The sequence below is a fragment of the Adiantum capillus-veneris genome, chromosome 14 (assembly GCF_014529385.1).
Source record: "Adiantum capillus-veneris isolate H3 chromosome 14, ASM1452938v2, whole genome shotgun sequence".
Classification (NCBI taxonomy): Eukaryota; Viridiplantae; Streptophyta; class Polypodiopsida; order Polypodiales; family Pteridaceae; genus Adiantum; species Adiantum capillus-veneris.
The window spans coordinates 19,339,200-19,359,265 of NC_140944.1; the positions used below are offsets into that span (position 1 = coordinate 19,339,200).

Below are 20,066 nucleotides of genomic sequence, written 5' to 3' on the forward strand. Positions count from 1 at the left end.
ATTTGGGTAAAACAAAAGTTATGGTGTTTAACACCACACCGCAGTGGGTTAGGAGATCGGCACCTACATTTGCATATGGCCAGGATACAGTAGAGTACACTGATGCATACACATTCCTTGGTGTGGTATTTACAGGACCGAAGTTTACTCTTAAGAAAGCAGCGGATGCTAGATTGTCCAGAGCCTCTGCGGCCTTGGGAGGGTTGGAGAGGATGTGTTCACAAGTGCAGTTTCAGGAACCACGAACAAAACTTTGGCTCTTTGATACTGTGGTGGCTTCGGCTATGCTTTATGGGGTCCAGATTTGGGGACCATCTGTGGATCAGGATAATTGGAAGTCAATGGAGAGACCTTTGGTATCTATGATTTCCCGAATGATTAGAGCCAAGGCCTCTGTACCACACGCGATTACCCGAGCGGAACTAGTTGCCCCTCCGATAGAAATTGAAGCTCTTACCAGATCAGTGTCCTTTATACATGGTTTATGGGATACAAATAATTGCCGATATACTAGATTGGCCCTCGAATCCTGTCGACAATTAGCAATGAAAGGAAATACATCATGCTGGTATGCGCAACTGTCCTCGTGGTTTCAGAGACACGGGTTCAGTATGTAAAGATTACCCCCCTTCCAATACTCTCTTGAGGCTAAATAACTGACAATCACACGAACGGAGATTAATAAAATCATCCGCCAGGATCTTATACAGTTGGACACTAAGAGGACATGGGTAGACCCTACACAAGAACTGGGCAGGAAGATGGCCGACTACAAAGAAAACTTCCTACAACTATCTGAAGATGGTTTTGTGATTCGCCCGAGCTACATGGATACCCACCTGTCTCATGGTTTGAGATGTGCTATTGGTCAGATTCGTACATCCTCACACCAGCTGGAAATTGAATTTGGCAGATTTAGGGGAATCCCACTTGAGAGCAGAATTTGCAAGTTATGTGGAATGGAGCCGGAGACAGAATTACACTACATATGCCATTGCACCGTATACTATGAGATACGTGGGCGTTTCCATTGCCTATTCAAAGAAGGCTTTGGACCTCTAGATAGAGTCATGCAATACCAAGATCAAAGGTGCTTAGGCCTGTACCTACTGGAACTACACCGGCACAGGGATAATCTAATGAGAAGACAAAGAGCACTACAGCCTCAGAGGCAGATCACAGATTTCTTCGGATCGAGAGAAGTAGGAATGGAAGGAGAAGCAAGAGGCCAGCAGCGAGCACAAAGGAGTACCCACATTCATACCAAAGGCACCCTCACGCAAAGGGCGATTGAGCTTAGGAAATCGAGACAACCACAACCGAGATGCAGAAGCACACTTCACCGGAGGAGACTACAAAGGATTAGAAGCATTCTAGCCAGACACCCAGAATGCTCCTAAGAAGTTTATCTAAAACTTTGTATTTAGTTTTTTCACATTTATTTCACACTTTTACACTTTTCAGACATTGTAACAGATTTACCACTTTTGTATCAGTTTGGTCTCGTAGGTCACTCTGGCCTTTTTTAAGACGTTAATATAACATTTCATTTCATTTCTCTCTCTCTCTCTCTCTCTCTCTCTCTCTCTCTCTCTCTCTCTCTCTCTCTCTCTCTCTCTCTCTCTCTCTCTCTCTCTCTCTCTCTCTCCCCCCCCCTTGCCATTACCTCCATAGAGGCTTGGGGCCAGTACGCGTCATCTTTGTACAAAGTTCCTGGATAGCCGTCCCTTCCCGACCCCCCCGATCCATGTCCCCACACATGTGCTTTTTTCACCCCGCTGAGATGGTGCGGAAGGCCATTGACAGGATGCAAATTGGGAGAGCATATGATCATGATGGCTTAGTGGCTGAGCACTTCATGCATGCCAAAGATCTACTAGCAAAGCTTCTAGCAGTTATGTTTAACCGTGCCATGTGTGAGGGCTTGCCTGATACTTGGAGCCTATCTACTATTGTACCTATCTTCAAGTCAGGAGACCCTATGGAGCCTGGGAATTATCGCACTATCATGATCGGACACACATTGGCATGGTTGGCATTGCTTATTTAGAGAGGGTTTCGGTCCTTTCTCTAGGGTCATCAGTTATGAGGATCAAAGATGTCTTGGATTATATCTACTTGAGTTACACAGATATAGAGACACTTTACTAGGGACAGCTAGAGAGAGACAGTCCCAGAGACAGATTACAGATTTCTTTTCACTAGATATGGGACAGGCAAAGGAGCAGCCATCACTGCAAAGCTCGGCCCACACTCATTCGACCACTACCAGCACTCTCATTGTCACAAGACGGGCACCACGTGCCAATAGAAAAGAACAGGCTGAACAAACTTTTAGCACTTCAATAACAACTGAACTTAGAGAGAGAGAAATGAAATGAACTGAAATGATATATTAACGTCTTCAAAAGGCCAAAATGACCTATGATACCATTAAATACAAAGTGGTGAATCTAATACAATGTGTGAAGTACAAGTACAAAACGTACTGAATGTAAAATGTGAAAAATGAAAAATGAAGTGTGAAATGTGAAATGTAAAATGTAGAATAGGCCCTCAATGACACTCTAGGTGTCGTGCTAGAATGCCTCTGATCCTTTGCCGGAGTCTCCATCGATGGAGTGTGCTCCTGTGTCTCGGTCGCGGTCGTCTCAATCTCCCGAGCTCAGTCGCCCTGTCAATGAGGGTGCCTCTCGTATGAATGTGGGTACAACTCTGTGCTGGTGGTTGGTCTCCTGGCTCCCTCGATCCAAAGAAATCTATGATCGGTCTCTGTGACTGTCGTACTCCATGTCTCCTCAGCAGACTATCTCTATGTCGATGTAGCTCAAGTAGATATAAGCCAAGGCATCTCTGATCCCGATACCTCATGACTCTATCTAGGGGTCCAAAACCCTTCCTGAATAAGCAATGGAAGCGCCCTCGTATCTCATAATACACAGTGCAGTGGCATATGTAGTGTAGCTTTGTCTCTCGATCTCTATCGCATAGTTGGCATATCCTATACTCCGGTGGTATCCCTCTGAATCTACCCGTCTCAATCTCCTGCTGGTGTGAGGATGTGCGAATCTGACCAATAGCACATCGCAGACTATGAGACAAATGAGTGTCCATGTAGCTCGGACAAATCACAAACCTCCGGAAAGTTGGAGAAGATGCTCTTTGTAGAAAGCCATCTTCGTGCCCAACTCTTGCATCGGCTCTACCCATGTCCTCCTGGTGTCCAACAGTATAAGATCCTGACAAATGAGTCTAGTGATCTCCGTCCATGTGACTGGCAGTGAGGGTGCATGCAGGGAGTACTGAAAAGGAGGCAGTCTATCCATGTTGAAACCATGCCTCTGAAAACATGAGGTCATTTGTGCATACAACATGATGTGTCTCCCTGCATCGCTAAATGTCTAGAGGACTCAAGAGCCAATCTAGTATATCTGCCTCTATGTGTATCCCATAAACTGTGCATTAAGGACACTGATCTGGTAAGAGCCTCAATCTCTATAGGAGGGGCGCCTACCTCCGCTCGAATAATCGCATGTGGTACGGAGGCCTTGCCTCTAATCATCATAATCTACAAGACTCGGGTAGTCCCTCACACATGACACGGTTAAACAACCGCACAAGAACCTCTGACAGTAAATCTCTAGCATGTATCAAGTGCTCTGCCACCAAACCATCATGATCATATGCTCTCCTAGTCCTCATCCTGTCAATGGCGTTCTTCACCATCTCAGTGGTAAAGAAGGTACTAGTGGCTGGACATGGCTCTAGAGGATCTGGTAATGGTGGTTGCCCAGGTACTGTATATAATGCTGCTGCATACTGACCCCAAATCTCGGGAGAAGTAATCACTGGAGGAGGTGAGTGCTCATGGAAGAGACACCAAGCCTTACCTAAATCTCGACTCAAAAAGAGTTGATACAAATCACGTTCCATCTGGGCTAAAAAGGCCCGCTTCTTCCGTCGCAGTAACCGCCGAAGGGCAATCCGAGACTGTCTATATGTAATGACTCCAAGTATAAGCTCGCTCTGAATCTGAACTCTCATCTCTCTGCACTCCTCATCATACCAACTATTCTGAGGCATGTTCCCAGAACGTCTTCTCTGATCTGGTTGAGTGTGTGGGTATGCCTCTGCTGCTGCCCCATGCAAGATCTCCGTCAACAGAGTGGTGATCTCCTCCACAGTATATACAGGCTGGACTGCCCACATCCGACTGTAAATCTACTCCACATAAACTGAGTCCGTCTCTGGTGTAAATGTATACCGTGTGTGTGCAATCCTCCGTGGTGTCTGAGAGGCACTATACTGGAAAGAGACTGAAAAAGTCAAGAGAGCATGGTCCACTGCTACTCCAACAGGTCTAGGTCCCACACTGAGATCCTGAATACTAGAGATGAATCTCGATGAAGTCATGACATAGTTCACTGTACTGACAGAGAGAGAGAGACGACACGCGACACAGAGTGGCGGAATTCCACTCCAGAGAGTATCGGCCCCAAACCTTGGCCCCCCTTTCGGTATTTCTTTATATTGCATCAACACAGTACAAGCCGGTACTCCAGACTCTGCACCTTCTCCAGGGAAGCATGCCAAAGAATGAGCCCATGGCCTCATATTTAAAGGCCCTAGGCCCCAGAAGCAGTTTACAGTGAAAAGCCTTCATCTTCAAAAGCATATGCTCCAAAAGCAATGCCCAAAAGAAATCACGGAAATCTGTACAGTCCTACCACGTCAGCACTGCCGGCGTAAAAAGCGGAAATTCATACAGTTCTGCCATGTCAGCAATCAGTGAATTTTTGAAAATCCGTACAATCTGCCGTCAACAATCCGGTGGAAATCTTTTTCTTTCTTCTTTTGTTGCTTTTGCTTCTTCTTAGGGTTTAGGCCCCTTGACCGGCATCTGCAAGTTGGCTCCATTCTTCAGGGCTTTGACACGTCAGTAATTTGTGACACAGTCTGGAGTACCGGCTTGTACTGTGTTGATGCAATATAAAGAAATATCGAAAGGGGCCAAGGTTTGGGGCCAATACTCTCTGAGGTGGAATTCCGCCACTCCATATCGCGTGTCGTCTCTCTCTTTCAGTTCAGTTGTTATTGAAGTGCTAAAAGTGTGTTTAGTCTGTTCTTTTCTATTGGCACGTGGTGCCCGTCTTGGGACAGTGTGTTCAAAAGTACAATCAGCAGCCACGGGTACTGCATCATTGTGAAACGTTTGTAGGCCCAAACATTTCACCCTCAAATCATGTTGTTTCACTACGATACTTTTGAATCTAGTTGTAAAGCATAGTGAAATATGGGACCAAACATTCATAGATAAACTTTGAAGGCCCTAAAACTAAAACTATGGCAGCTTACAAGTATTGAAACCACATGTGTTTCACTCAATCCGTGAAACATTTCAAGGCCCAAAATGTTTCACCTCTCCATATCCGCCAAAACATTTAAACGCATTTGATGGTTTAAAGATAAATGCCATGTGCCTCAACATATCAGGCAATGTAAACTCTCTCGGTAAATCTCGAAAAGCTAAATCACTGGAAACTTGGGCTTTTTCCTCACAAGCAGCAATATCAAATCCCTTATACCACGAGACTAAGAAGATCAATCTATCCAATACAGAGAGAGGAGAGCAAGCTGTCAAGGGAAGAAAGGTCCTCCGAAGGTGCTATAGCTATAGCAATACCATGGCCCAAGAGTATGACATCCTCTATTCCTCCATGCTCTCCAATGGTGATAGCAATATTCAGCCATTATCTAAATTTTCTCCTGGAATAAGAGCACCCAATCATGTGACCCAAAACACCCTTCTGACCATGATCTCAGTCCAACAATGTGAGGACTGAGAGCCACACCCACTAGCAAATTCATAAATCTCTCCCTCAATGAGGAATTGCACTATCCTCCATTGCCCGTCAAGATCATTGTAAGAAACAAATAGCTACAAATCATACCATATCATCACAAAATTCATATGCTATTTTAGATGGTAATTCTAATAACTACCATGTCTCACTTGATAACTCCTCGACATGCTGACACAAGAATGCAATTGTTGTCTTGTGGTTTTGCATACATCTGATCTTTGGGAGACACTTATGCATGGTCTCCCTGGTTAATTCTCAACGGAGTGCACAAAGTAATTATTTGATCAATAATATTTTCAAAATGCACACGTGTATATTGCCTACACTTGTTGGGTGTAGATGAGCCATTCACTAAGTCTATCTATTCATGCCTTTCCTCAGTTGTTCACACATTTTAGCATTTCCACTCATGATCTGACATGGCCTCACAAATGTTCGTTACTTGTAAACAATAGTTATCTTCATTATCACTTTTTGTAGCCATGGTTTGCTCGCAGGAATGATGTGCACGTTAGGAATGGTAACGGGGATGGTTGTGCACCAGCAACAGTTTCACATGATAGAGGCAGGTGGAGGGCGTAGGTGGCAGCATAAATGGAGGGAGTCCACAAAGGCACGCAAGGCCAGTGACCTACACAACAGTACAACAGCGGGAGAGGGAGGCAATTCTTGTTTTGGCGGTCTTTTGGGGGGGGGGGGGGGGGGGGGGGGGGGGGGTTGGTTTATTTGAGTTTTGGAACTGTAATGTTTACTTAATTGCATAAAGATAGGCTTAAGACTGGTACCAAGTATTTTGCTCACAACCATCCAGCACCAATTTCGTTCTATGAAGAGATTCGGGCATTGGTGGTGAGGAGGATGATCTTGGCTTTACCATCAAATCGTTATCTTCAGAATGAGGTTTACTTGAGTTTTCCGAGGGTTGGCTCTGCAAATCCATCAAAAAAAATTTCACGACACTAGATTGTAAAACTAGTATGCTTACCTTTCTGATTCAATTAATTTTGGACAATACAATTAGAAAGGAAATCGAGATTCAGATAAAGTAAACTCAACAAGATAATTGAAGGAAATTAAATGGCACCAGTCTTTGAAAAACAAGGACAAACAGAAAAGGCCAGGCATTAGAGAATAGCATACAGAAACAAAATACTTCAAACTCTTAGAGATGTGCAAAACATGAGGCTAGTATATCATGGCATTGGCCTCAAACACAAGCATTTACCTAGCATATGCTCTTACAAACTACTTCCAAAGCTTTTCAGTCCTGAAGTTAACAGAAATGGTCAAGAATTCTAAGCCGAGTGAACTTCGAAATTTGTAAGACTAAGCAATATGTGAAAGTGTACCAATAACCATCGTTATGTTATGAAGACATTGATATTGCTTGTAATGTTGTCTTCCCTGTCATAAGCTCCATATAAATGCACCTAGAAAAGTGAATTCTTCCAGTCAAGAATTCACTAATTGGGCCATATAGTCTCTCACAACCAAGTGAGAATGGACCTGGCTAAGATTAAGGTAGTCAAAGCATGGTCTACACAAACTATTGTACATGATGTACGTAGCTTTCTTTGTTCACGAATTCTACAAAAGATTTATACAAGGATTTGCTAATGTAGACGCTCCTCTCCATGATTTAACAAAGAACAAGACCCCTTTCAAGTGGGGAAAGCACCAAACGGAAGCTTTCGATAAGCATAAGTACCTTTTAAGTCATGGACCAATCTAAGAAAGCCACACACAAAACTACATGCCTCTGTCTGAGAGGGAACTTACGGCTGTGGTACATGCACTATCAATTTGAGAGCATTAGCTTCTCGGGGCTGATTTTGTCCTTAAGACTGATCACCAAAATTTAAGATATTTCCTCACCCAAAGGAAGTTATTAGAGAAGCAACTGAGATGGGCTAACTTCCTCTTTATGTTTCACTTCCAGATTCTTCATACATATGGTACCAAGGATGTAGCAACGGATGCCCTCTCCAAACGCCATAAAGTCAATGCTATAGCTTCAATTTACCATCACGAACTAGAATCTCTCCTAAGATGTTGATCAAGATTTTGCATCAATCTGGGCTGAGTTAAAGAACGCATAGAGAGTTTTTCCTTATTCAATTCGCGATGGTTATCTATACCATCACCAAGCTATCTGTGTGATGATGCCAAAAGATCATGAAAGAAGCGCATGTCTCACCTTATGCGTTCATCGGGGGATTCTTGCTACAACTAAAGATATTGAAAGATACTTCTTTTGGCCTACTCTCATAACTGACATTGAAAACCATGTCCGCGAGTACCTAGTGTGCCAAAAAGGATTGGCACAAGACACCGAGGTTGTTACATCCATTACCCGTGACAAACTAGCCATGGGAAAGCATAGCCATGGACTTTATTGTAGATCTTACAAGGACTCGAATTGGAAATGATGCTATTTAGAGTCTAGACCACTGTGGACCGCTTAAGTAAGCAAGCACATTTGATACCAATTAAGAAGATCATAAGAGCAGATCACATGGCTAGAATTTTTCTTGCCCAAATTATTAAGCATCATAGGTTGCCTAAGTCAATAGTAAGTGGCAGAGATCCTTGCATGACTAGCCTCTTTCGTCAAGTCCTGTTTGAGAATCTAGACATGTAGATGGTGGGACCAATCCCCTACAGGTTGAGGCTTTCCACCTACATGTTGAGGCTTTCGACAGTCGCAACCAGTGGTCAGATAACATGTGGAAGCAGTTGTTCCAGACAGTCAGACTCTGTTGACCAGTCAGACCCTACTGCAGACACCTATAAATAGGGCCCATTAATCTCATTTTAGGATATCATCTTCTTGACACGTGACGCTTAGCTCATGACACTTGTACCTCTTACATTTGGAAACTTAGAAGAGCTTAGGAGCATTCAGTGCTTGTCTTTGTATCAATTATGCTTTCTAGTTCATCGTTCCACAGTTCTGGATTTGAATCAATTGTAATCTAAACTCTTTTCTGAATATGATAGAAAACCTTCTGAAAGCGGGTTCATCACAGAGGTAGTGAATAGTGACTCGCTATTTCCCATAGTGCTGATCACGAAGAAAAATGGAAAACTCAAGAGTATGCATGGATTACAAAAAGTTGAACGCTCAGACAATCAAAGACCCATTTCCATTACCTTTCACAGATATGATGCTACATGAGATAGCTAGACATGAGATGTATATCTTTCTAGACGGATACAACGGATATCACAAGCCGAAGATTGCACCAAAAGATAGGGCTAAAACGACTTTTATCACTGATTGGAGAGCATTCATGTATCTAGTTATGTCATTTGGTTTATGTAATGCTCCAGCTATATTTCAACGTTGCGTGATGGAAATATTCAGTGAATTCTTGCATGAGTTTTTAGCACTCTTCGTAGATGATTTCACCATCTATTCCTCTTAAGATATGCATTTATTATTCCTGGAGATGGTATTTGAGAAATGTAGGGAAAAGAGGATCAGTCTAAGCATCACCAAATCAATGTTTGTGGTATGGAAGGGACGGCTATTGGGCCATGTTGTGTCCAGAAATGGATTTGAGATGGTTGAAAACATGATTGGAAGTGTTCAACAGGCTAAGGCACCCACGAATGTATTTGAACTTAGCTTGTTTCTGGGATACATCAACTTCTATCAGAGATTCATTCATATGTTTGCAACTGAGGCTGTTCCATTATATGAATTTTACCCAAAAAGGAGTAAATGGTCCCTTGAATGTGAAACGGCCTTCCAATCTCTGAAAGCAGCCATTAGCACGAAGACAATACTTCGCATTGGGATGTTATTTTCCACCTACATGTTGATGCACGTGGCATGGCGATGGGTGCTATTTTGGCTCAACCAAAGGACCAGACTGATTTTTCAGTATATTTTGCCAGTAGGAGGTTTATATTTTGCTAGTAGGAGGTTCAGTAAGGTTGAGCAAGGTTACTCAACCACTGAAAGGGAGGCATTGGGTATTGTTTCCAAGGCCACAAAGTTCAAACACTACTTGCTAAGAAAGCTATTTTACTTCTATGTAGGTTATCAAGCTCTATTGTATCTGATAAATAAGTTTGTCGTTCAAGGAAGGTTAATAAGGCGGATGATGTCATGGATGCTTGAGAGTCAGTCGCTGCCTGCATCATCGCCTATGTCATCGCTAGAAGGCTCTAGAAGAATCTAGAAGGATCTAGAAGATTCTAGAAGTATCAAGGAGATTCTAGAAGTTTCTAGAAGCATGGAGAAGATTCCGGAAGAATCTAGAAGTTTCTGGAAAGCTCTAGAAAGTTGAAGGAGGATCTAGAAGGACTAGAAGGATCAAGAAGTTTCTAGAAGCTTGGAGAAGATTCCGGAAGAATCTAGAAGGATCAAGAAGTTTCTAGAAGCTTGGAGAAGATTCCGAAAGAATCTAGAAGTTTCTGGAAAGCTCTAGAAAGTTGAAGAAAGATCCAGAAGGTTCTATAAGAACTAGAAGGATCAAGAAGGTTCTAGAAGATTTTAACCTCCTCAAGAAGAACCTAGAAAGTCATAACCTCCTCAAGTAACCTCCTCAAGCACTAGTATAAATAGGGGCCACAAGCCCCTAAGTCTTGCCAACACCAGTTGTGAACCTCCTATGAGGAAAGCCCTCTTCTAGTTCTTATGTTCAAGTCTTGTCCTTGCAATCAAGCCTTGTCTTGTACTCAATTCATGTAATCCAAGTCTTGTATCTAGCTCTCTTAATAAAGTATTAAGCCTTGTAATCAATATTCAGCTTATCATCAAATCCAAGTTCTTGTACATTGTGAGCGCCTCCTCTTGCTCTCTTCTAGCTCTATACGCGCTCATAACAGTTTGGCAAGACTACCATCTCTTAATCTTCTCAAGCCATCATGAAGCCGACGATGGAAGGTGTCATCAACGCATTGCAAAGCATCCAAGCTCAGTTACAAGAACTTCGCGAGAGTAACGCTCAACTTCAAGCAAGGCAACCCCTAATCTTGGGACCGGCATTGCAAAATCTTCAACGTCAAATTCAAGAGCTTCAAGAGACAAGTACACATCAAGTACAAGCTGCAAGACCTAGCTATTCTTAACAACATAAGAAGGAGCCGAAGATCAGCATGCCTGAAAAATTTGATGGGACTAAATCAAAGTTTAGAGGTTTTCTCCAACAAGTGCGTCTCTTCATTCGAATGCAACGAGAGCGTTATCCAGATGATGCCTCTCAAGTAGGCCTTATTGGGACCCTCCTCTCGGGTACGGCTTTCTCCTGGTTTGCTCCCTTACTTGAAAAAGAATCTCCTCTTCTTCATGACTTTGAAGCTTTTGTGCGAGAGTTCTCTACAACCTTTGGGGATACTGATAGAGCAAGGGTTGCTGAAACCAAACTTAGAAATCTCCGCCAAGGATCAAGACCTGCATCCGTCTATGCATCCGAATTTCAACAGCTCACTTGTGATCTGACTTGGCATGAGGAATATTTCATTAGCCAATTTCGGTGGGGATTAAAGGATTACGTAAAAGATCTTTTATTGACTATGCCAAAGGTTCACACACTAAGCGAGTTCATCACTCAAGCAATAGAATGTGATAATCGACTATTTGAGAGGAGACAAGAGAGGCGTCTGGGGGCACCATTGCGACCCCAAACAGAAGTGACACATAATGGCTACACACCTCAACAGGGCCATGAATCAAGCCTTGAGCCCAAGCAATTTGATTCAACACGGTTTCAACCTCTCTCAGCCCAGGAGAAGCAAAGGCGACGCATAAATGGCTTATGTATGTATTGTGGAGAGCAGGGGCACATAGTTCAACAGTGTCCAAGGAAGAGAAGGATGAAGGTTCATGGTGCAATGGCCTCAACGTGTTCGGAAAACATGGACATCCAACCCCAATAGAGACCGACCAGTTGGACAAAAGACAAGCAAAAAAAGGTCTCTTTCTTCTCGCTGATTCCACTTCAAGTTTTATGCTACCAGTCAAGATCCATATGCCGGGTAGACACATGGATTGTGAAGCATTACTAGATTCACGTGCAACGGCGTGCTTCATGGACAAAGAATTTGCAAAAGAACAAGGCATACCACTTGTGGAAAAGTCTAATCCAGCAATTGTAGAAGTCATTGATGGTCGTCCCCTCGCTTCAGGGGATGTCAGGTATGAAACTCGCCCCATAGAAGTAACATTGCAGGAGCATGTTTCAAGAATAGCGTTCAATATTATACAAAGCCCAAGCAGTCCAATTGTTATTGGGCTACCGTGGCTTGAATTACATAATCCTGACATCGATTGGAGGGCTCGGAGAGCTTCAAGAGGGAACCCAACCCCCTTTTGGCCCAATATACAAGCTATCTCAAGATGAATTGGTAGAATCACGGAAAAATATTGATGAGAATCTTGCTAAGGGGTTCATATGGCATTCAAAGTCCTCAGTAGGAGCTCCAATACTCTTTGTAAAAAAGAAGGACGGAACTCTCCGGATGTGCGTGGATTATAGGGGCTTAAACAAGATCACCGTCAAGAATCGCTATCCCCTTCCCTTGATCCCAGAGCTTCTTGAGCGCCTTGGCAAGGCAAGAATATTTACAAAAATAGATCTTCGTGGTGCTTACAACCTAGCCAGAATCAAAGAAGGTGATGAATGGAAGACAGCCTTTCGAACAAGGTATGGCCACTTTGAATATACCGTCATGCCATTTGGTCTCACAAATGCCCCAGCTGTTTTTTCAACATTTAATGAGCGATATCTTTCGGGAGTATTTGGATTATTTTGTGGTAATATATTTGGATGATATCTTGATATTTTCCAAGGATCAAGAAGAGCACGAGCACCATGTACGATTAGTGCTTGAAAAGCTTCGTGCATCAGGGTTATATGCAAAGTTGGAGAAGTGCTCTTTTCATCAATCTAAGGTGGAATTTCTTGGTTATGTAATTTCTGAAAAGGGAATCTCCATGGATCCAAAGAAGGTTCAAACCATCCTTGATTGGGAGACACCCACCTCGGTAAGAGATGTTCAATGTTTCCTCGGATTTGCAAATTTTTATCGTATCTTTATACAGGGATACTCCAAGGTGGTTACAACACTCACAAGGTTGACAGGCCATAATAAGTTTGTCTGGGACTCAGAGGCCGCGAAAGCATTTCAGACTCTCAAGCAAGCTTTCACGACCGCACCCATTCTGATTCACGCAGATCCTACAAAGCCTTTCATCCTAGAAACAAACGCTTCATATTTGCCCTTGGCGCTATTCTATCCCAAGTAGGAGAGGATGGTCGAGTACATCCAGTGGCTTTTCATTCCCGCAAGTTCTTAGCTGCAGAAATCAATTATGAAATCCATGACAAAGAGCTCTTAGCAATCATCGACTCCTTCGACACTTGGCGTCACCTACTTGAAGGAGCTCCTCATAAGATCACTGTCTATACAGATCACAAGAATTTGGAATACTTCATGACATCCCGCGTCTTGAATCGTCGCCAAGCTAGGTGGAGTGGTATCCTATTAAGGTTTGATTTTCTTATCTCTTATAGACCTGGCCGTCAACAAGCTAAGCCAGATGCCTTATCAAGAAGATCCTACCTTGCACCTAGAGAAGGTGACGCAGCATTTGATCAACAAGAGTCAGTGATTTTTGAAACCTGAGCAGCTTAAGCTAAACGCCACCATGAGCCAAGGTCCTGAAGATTCTACTTTTCTTTCTAAGGTGAAGACACAAATTGCCAAAGACCCACTTGCTCATAATATTAGACAACAACTACAAGGACAAGAGGTTAATGAGGACTTTCAAGAAATTGATGGACTAATTTACTATAAGGGTCTTCTCTATATTCCGCCAGGACCAACACGCTTGGAGGTACTTCAGCAACGGCTTGATCTTCCATCAGCGAGACATTTTGGGGTTAATAAGACAAATTGAGCTTCTCTCCCGTGACTTTTGGTGGCCTCAAATGTGGAAGCTTGTCAAGGAGTATGTAGGCACTTGTAACACTTGCAATAGATCAAAGGCCCCTCGTCATCGTCCTCATGGGTTACTCCATCCCTTGCCCATTCCAACCAAACCATGGTCATCCATCTCCATGGATTTCATTGTAGAGCTACCCTTGTCACAAGGATTTGACTCCATTTTAGTAGTCGTGGATCGGTTTACAAAAATGGCACACTTCATTCCAACCACTAAAACCATCACCAGCGAAGGTACGGCCAAACTCTTTCTACAACATATCTATCGTTATCACTGATTACCGGATGACATAGTTTCTGATCGAGGCCCACAATTCATCTCTAGCTTTTGGAAAAGCTTATTCAAGCTACTCCGAGTACAAATCAACCTCTCCCCAGCCAATCACCCACAAAGTGATGGACCAACAAAGAGAGTAAATCAAGTTTTGGAACAGTATCTCCGCTGTACTATCAATTATCACCAGGATAATTGGGTCGAGCTCCTACCGCTAGCAGAATTCTCCTATAATAATAGTTTTCATGCCTCCACCAGTCACACTCCATTCTTTGCTAATTATGGTCAACATCCCAAACAGGATATCCACAGACACTATCAAGTCAAGAATCCAGCTACTATTCATCTTACACAACAATTATCTGCAATTCACAAAGAACTTACAATTCATATCAAAGAAGCTCAATCCAAGTATAAGGAAAGTGCAGATCTCCATCGCATGCAGCATCCAAAATACAAAGAAGGGGATAAAGTGTGGCTCCTCCGACGTGATCTGCGTTCATCTCGTCCCTGTCAAAAGCTTGATTATCGAAGGCTTGGCCCGTTTAAAATTATCCGTCAAGTCAATCCAGTCACCTATCGACTCCGATTGCCCTCATCCATGAAAATCCATTCGGTCTTTCATGTCTCAGTCCTAGAACCTTGTCACACATCTAAGATCCCAAGAAGAGCCCTACAACCACCTCCTCCGGTTGAGATTCAAGGACATGACGAATATGAGGTCGAGAAAGTCCTAGATTCTCGAGTTTCACGTGGCAGGTTACAGTACTTGGTGCATTGGAAAAGCTATGATGTTATTGAACGAACCTAGGAACCAGCACACAAGCTACAGCATGCATCTCTCAAAGTCCAAGAGTTCCATCAACAACATCCATGGAAGCCCAACTCAAGGAACACCACTGCTCCTCGTGGAACTCGTCGCTAGAGGAGGGGGTAATGTCATGGATGCTTGAGAGTCAGTCGCTGCCTGCATCATCGCCTATGTCATCGCCTATATCATCGCTAGAAGGCTCTAGAAGAATCTAGAAGGATCTAGAAGATTCTAGAAGTTCTAAAAGTATCAAGGAGATTCTAGAAGTTTCTAGAAGCATGGAGAAGATTCCGGAAGAATCTAGAAGTTTCTGGAAAGCTCTAGAAAGTTGAAGGAGGATCTAGAAGGTTCTAGAAGGACTAGAAGGATCAAGAAGTTTCTAGAAGCTTGGAGAAGATTCCGGAAGAATCTAGAAGTTTCTGGAAAGCTCTAGAAAGTTGAAGAAAGATCCAGAAGGTTCTATAAGAACTAGAAGGATCAAGAAGGTTCTAGAAGATTCTAACCTCCTCAAGAAGAACCTAGAAAGTCATAACCTCCTCAAGTAACCTCCTCAAGCACTAGTATAAATAGGGGCCACAAGCCCCTCAGTCTTGCCAACACCAGTTGTGAGCCTCCTATGAGGAAAGCCCTCTTCTAGTTCTTATGTTCAAGTCTTGTCCTTGCAATCAAGCCTTGTCTTGTACTCAATGTATGTAATCCAAGTCTTGTATCTAGCTCTCTTAATAAAGTATTAAGCCTTGTAATCAATATTAAGCTTATCATCAAATCCAAGTTCTTGTACATTGTGAGCCCCTCCTCTTGCTCTCTTCTAGCTCTATACGCGCTCATAACAGATGATGTTTTTCCTGGAGTTCAACTTTAAGATCTTTCATAAGCCTGGCAAGACACCTTGTGGTGCGGACTTTTTGTCCAAAAACACCACGGAGATCTCATTAGATTCATTGAGGAATGAGCCAATAGACCCTAAGTTGTTTTAGATTATGACGGCTGAAGAACTAGATTCAAAGTAGCAAGAAGTGTATGATTTGTTGCAGTATAGAGGTAACCAAAGCAATGGTCACATTCTAGTAAGAAGGCCCTAATTCTCAGAAGTCTACAGTTCAAAATGATTGCCCGATCTTTGTATCAATTGGATAGTGATGGAGTTCTAAGGTGTGTGCCTATGTAAGGTAGAATGCAAGTTATCACTGAAGCTCACTCTAGGAGTTCAAGAGGACGCTTTTCAACTAATATCACTTATAAGAAAATTATATACGCTGGTTTATGGTGACAGAGTTTGATGTCAAAATGTTAGAACTTTCTGCAAGACATGCGATAATTGCCAAAAGAATGGGCACCTGACTCTAGCAGATATCACACATCTGACCATAATTCAAGCCTTAGAAATATTTGTGAAGTGGGGTTCAGATTTTATAGGGCCGTTTAAGAAAGTCATGCGTAGGAAGAAAAAGTATTTAGTCATGCGATGTCAATAAATGGGTGGAAGTTAAGGCACTTCCCAACAACACAACCAAGTTCACAGACTGGTCTATATATGAGCATATCATATGTCTATATGGTTGCCCTTTGGAGATAGTTTCAGATCAAGGAACTCATTTCATCAACAATACTATTCAAATCCTAACTGAAATATCTTCCATCAAACATCAAAAATCAACTCCTTCAATGGACAAGCTAAAAGTAGCAACAAAACCATAAACGATCTTGGTCAAGATTGTTCAGAAGGAACCCCACCATTCGGGTGAAAAGCTTCAATCAGCTCTATTAGCATATCGAACAGCATACAAGGTCACCACTAGGATGACACCTTTTAGAATAGTATATGGAACAGAGGCGGACATACCACTACCATTTTTTGTTCCCATCCTTAGATTTGCAGCTGAACACGACATGGATTATAATTAGAATCTGAAAAAGAGACTAGATAGACTACTGAAGCTAAACGAGATCAGACAGAGAGCAATGTTAGAACAAGAGGTGTTTCAATAACGAAGAAATATTGGCATGACAATAAGATCAAGGTTCAAGAGTTCGAAAAAGGAGATCTCGTTTTGTTATATTTGTCTAAGTTAGGGCCAAAGAAACCCAACTTGAAAATAGCATGTTCGGGACCCTATGAAGTCGATCGGGTATTCTCCAATGGGAGAGCTAAACTAAAAGATCTATTTGGATTGATGTTACCTGGTGTGTACAATGGTTCTAAGATAAAGTTGTACTATTTAGCACCAGAGGAAGCTCCAGCACAACCTACTGAACTATCAGATATATTTGACTCAGAAGATAACACACTGGTAAGGTCTGATTCACATCAGATCAATGAAGATTTTCAGATGGATGATCTGAAGTCAAATGATCCGGACATATAAAGTTCAAGACCCAATGGAACATGAGATTTGAGAACACCTAGAAAGAGGTGTCAACCCATGAGGCATTATCATTTTATTTTCCTCAATGCATGCATAACATTTGGACCACAATTACCAATTAAGTGGCCAAAAGGTGACATAAGCATAGAGTCAATGTGTACTAGATTGCAAAGTGGACCCTCTGGCAATTGTACTTTGTCACCTGTGATTATCTAATACATAATAATTACCAAAAGGGACGCCAGACTATGTGGCCAGTGCACTTTGGAGTGGAACTCCGCCACTTCATGTCACAACTACTTGGAGTTTGAAGTTCAAGTGTTAAAGTTTTGAATTTTGCTCGTGTGTTGCTATGAGATTACCCCCTAGTCAGTGCCAAGCCGATTACAGCCACATGGGATGGCAAGTATACTAAGACCCAAAGTCAACTAGGCTAATGGTGTGAATGCAGAAAAGGATTTCCAAGAGTGATAATTCCACAGCCAGTCATCCAGCCATATAGTAAGCACTTTGGTAAAGTGAGCAATTTGGCTGCTATGCCACGCCTACATGTGATCTCAGGTTGTACAACAGTGCAGCAAACAATCAAAACCAGCAACAAAAGATAGAGGTAATTTTTTTCTCATTTTCAACCAGTAGGAACCTGCGAAGACATTATACATAAGTCATTGACTCTCAACCGTCATGCCAACAGGGGCTGCTGCCATGTCTTCCATATGACATTCTCAAGATCAAAAGACAAGGTGAAAGAACTAATGAAAGACAAGTCAAACAGCCATGAGACTTCCGCTAACATCAACTCCATACAAGAGAAGCCCGGGAAAAAACTCACCCCATTCTCAAAAGTCCAACACTAGTTCGAATATGACATCAATGTCAGCTCCCAACCATAGAGCCGACGTGGACCCACCCCCAAACTTGGAAAGGGCCCCACCAACGCACCATGGTATGGGTGTGCCAATGGATCCAATTTAAGGACCACTCCACTCATCCTGATGTCTCGATATGTAACAGCCTACCCCTCCCTCGCTCTTCCCCTCTTGCTTTCCTCTCCCTGTGCACACAACCAGCCCCCCGCATCTTCTCACTTAATCCTCTATTAAATTTTCATCTCAAGGGCACAAACCTCAAGATATATACACAAAATATGCCGACCACCACAGACTTGTGATCCCAAAATCTATAAAGTATACATTCAAAGACCAAGATTTATTTCTTGGTTCTCAATCTCTTAGATCCCGTAAAACAAAAAATTTTATCAAGTCCAAGAAGTGGAAAATTATCCTCAACTGTGTCGTGAGCACAGCAAGAGGAATCTCGTTTGTATCCAAACTTCTCACTATACTCCCCCTACACACACAGCCCCCTTCCGCCCTCTCACCACTGTCCTCTAACAAATGCAGCACGCCCCTCCCTTGGTCCATCTCCTTGTGGGTACAGCCTACTAGTTCCCCCTACCGCAAAACATCCACTTACCAACCACTACACACACGTGCATGCGCGCACGCACGCACACACAAACACACTTTTTGTGAGCAAGTGTGTTTTGATTATGTACAAGATATGGTCACCCTAACTAGGTGGAGCCATGTAAGACAACTGAAAACAATCATAAAGACCTCAAAGCTGAGCAGAAAGTGGAGACGATCATGGAGAGCCTGAAGAAGCTCAGTACGAAAGTAAACTGGAAAAACTGCTGCCACGACAAAGGCCTGCTGAAGATCATTGCACACATGCTAAATAGTCCAGAAGCCCAGGACCACACCTGAGTGAGAAAATACTCTATTCTGGTAGAGTTAGCTCATTTGGCAAAAATGCAGAAGAATCGTTCAAAACTGATGCGAGGTAAATGACGTTGCAGCTGCTATGGAAATTCACAAAGAAAATCCTGAGCATGAAAGCAATACCACAGCATGTGAGGTGCAATCTCATTGCAATGGCAGCAACAGAAAAACATAGACGAAGCAATACCCCAGTGTGCCAAAAGGGGCTCCAATGACAAAGAGAACAGACACAGGCACACATTCTTGAAGTATCGAGTAACACACCATTATTGTGAGCTATAATTGAAACATTTCCGCAAAGGAGAAAAAGTGACCTTCATGCATCTGTGCTTTGAACAAGAATCTCCTTTAATTTAGCTCAAAAATTGTAATATAGACCCACGCTTGCAATATTCTAACGTCATATGTTCTGATTATTACTGGATAAGATGTTAAGAAATTTGTTACTTCTGTGGGTAATGACCTCAAAATCTAATACTTCTAATGTCAAGCAAGCTTCCCTTGAGTCGTAATCCAACTCACAAGTATCACAAGGTGGATCTCCTTTCAGCATAGTTGACTTGTACAAACAATCCTGAAACTAGTATGCATTAGTAGCACAAACAACACCTTGCGCAAACTGGATTTTATGTACAAAAGTAATATTTGATGATGTGACTTCTTGTCAACTGAAAATTATAAAGCAATCTTAACATTGAGGATAGATGTCAAAAGTAATGGCCACAAACATACCATCATTGAATCTCTCTCTCGTCAGACAGGTAGATATTGCAGCGGAGGACTCAAAATATTATAGCCCATTTTGATGCAAGGCCTCACCAATTTGTAACAAAGATCGATACTATAGTGGAGCAACCATGGGGGAGTTCATAGGATGACCCCTTCCAGCTTCTTAATCCCTCCATTTGAACTTCCCCATTTCCTTGCACTGATTCCCCACACTTACATCCTATTCCCATCCATCCCTTACACTTCGGTTGTGCGTCACCATTTTTAAGTTTTCTCATTTCA

General features: G+C 42.6%; 1 protein-coding gene and 1 pseudogene across 7 annotated transcripts in view; one reads left to right on the forward strand and one right to left on the reverse strand.

Annotated features, from left to right (window-relative positions):
- Nucleotides 1-20,066, reverse strand: part of LOC147442031 (uncharacterized) — a 196,605-nt gene that overhangs the window by 119,429 nt on the left and 57,110 nt on the right. For 5 of the 7 annotated variants that reach the window (XM_086528363.1, XM_086528362.1, XM_086528365.1 and 2 more), the window contains 2 exons: nt 19,519-19,629; nt 6,650-6,792 (listed from right to left, as the gene is read on the reverse strand). In XM_086528363.1, coding sequence (XP_086384489.1) covers nt 6,650-6,792; nt 19,519-19,629 — 254 coding nt within the window. The remainder of the gene's footprint in view (nt 1-6,649; nt 6,793-19,518; nt 19,630-20,066) is intronic. The other 2 variants (XM_086528369.1, XM_086528367.1) reach the window with 2 other exon arrangements.
- On the forward strand, nt 7,060-15,019 carry LOC147442034 (uncharacterized; annotated as a pseudogene).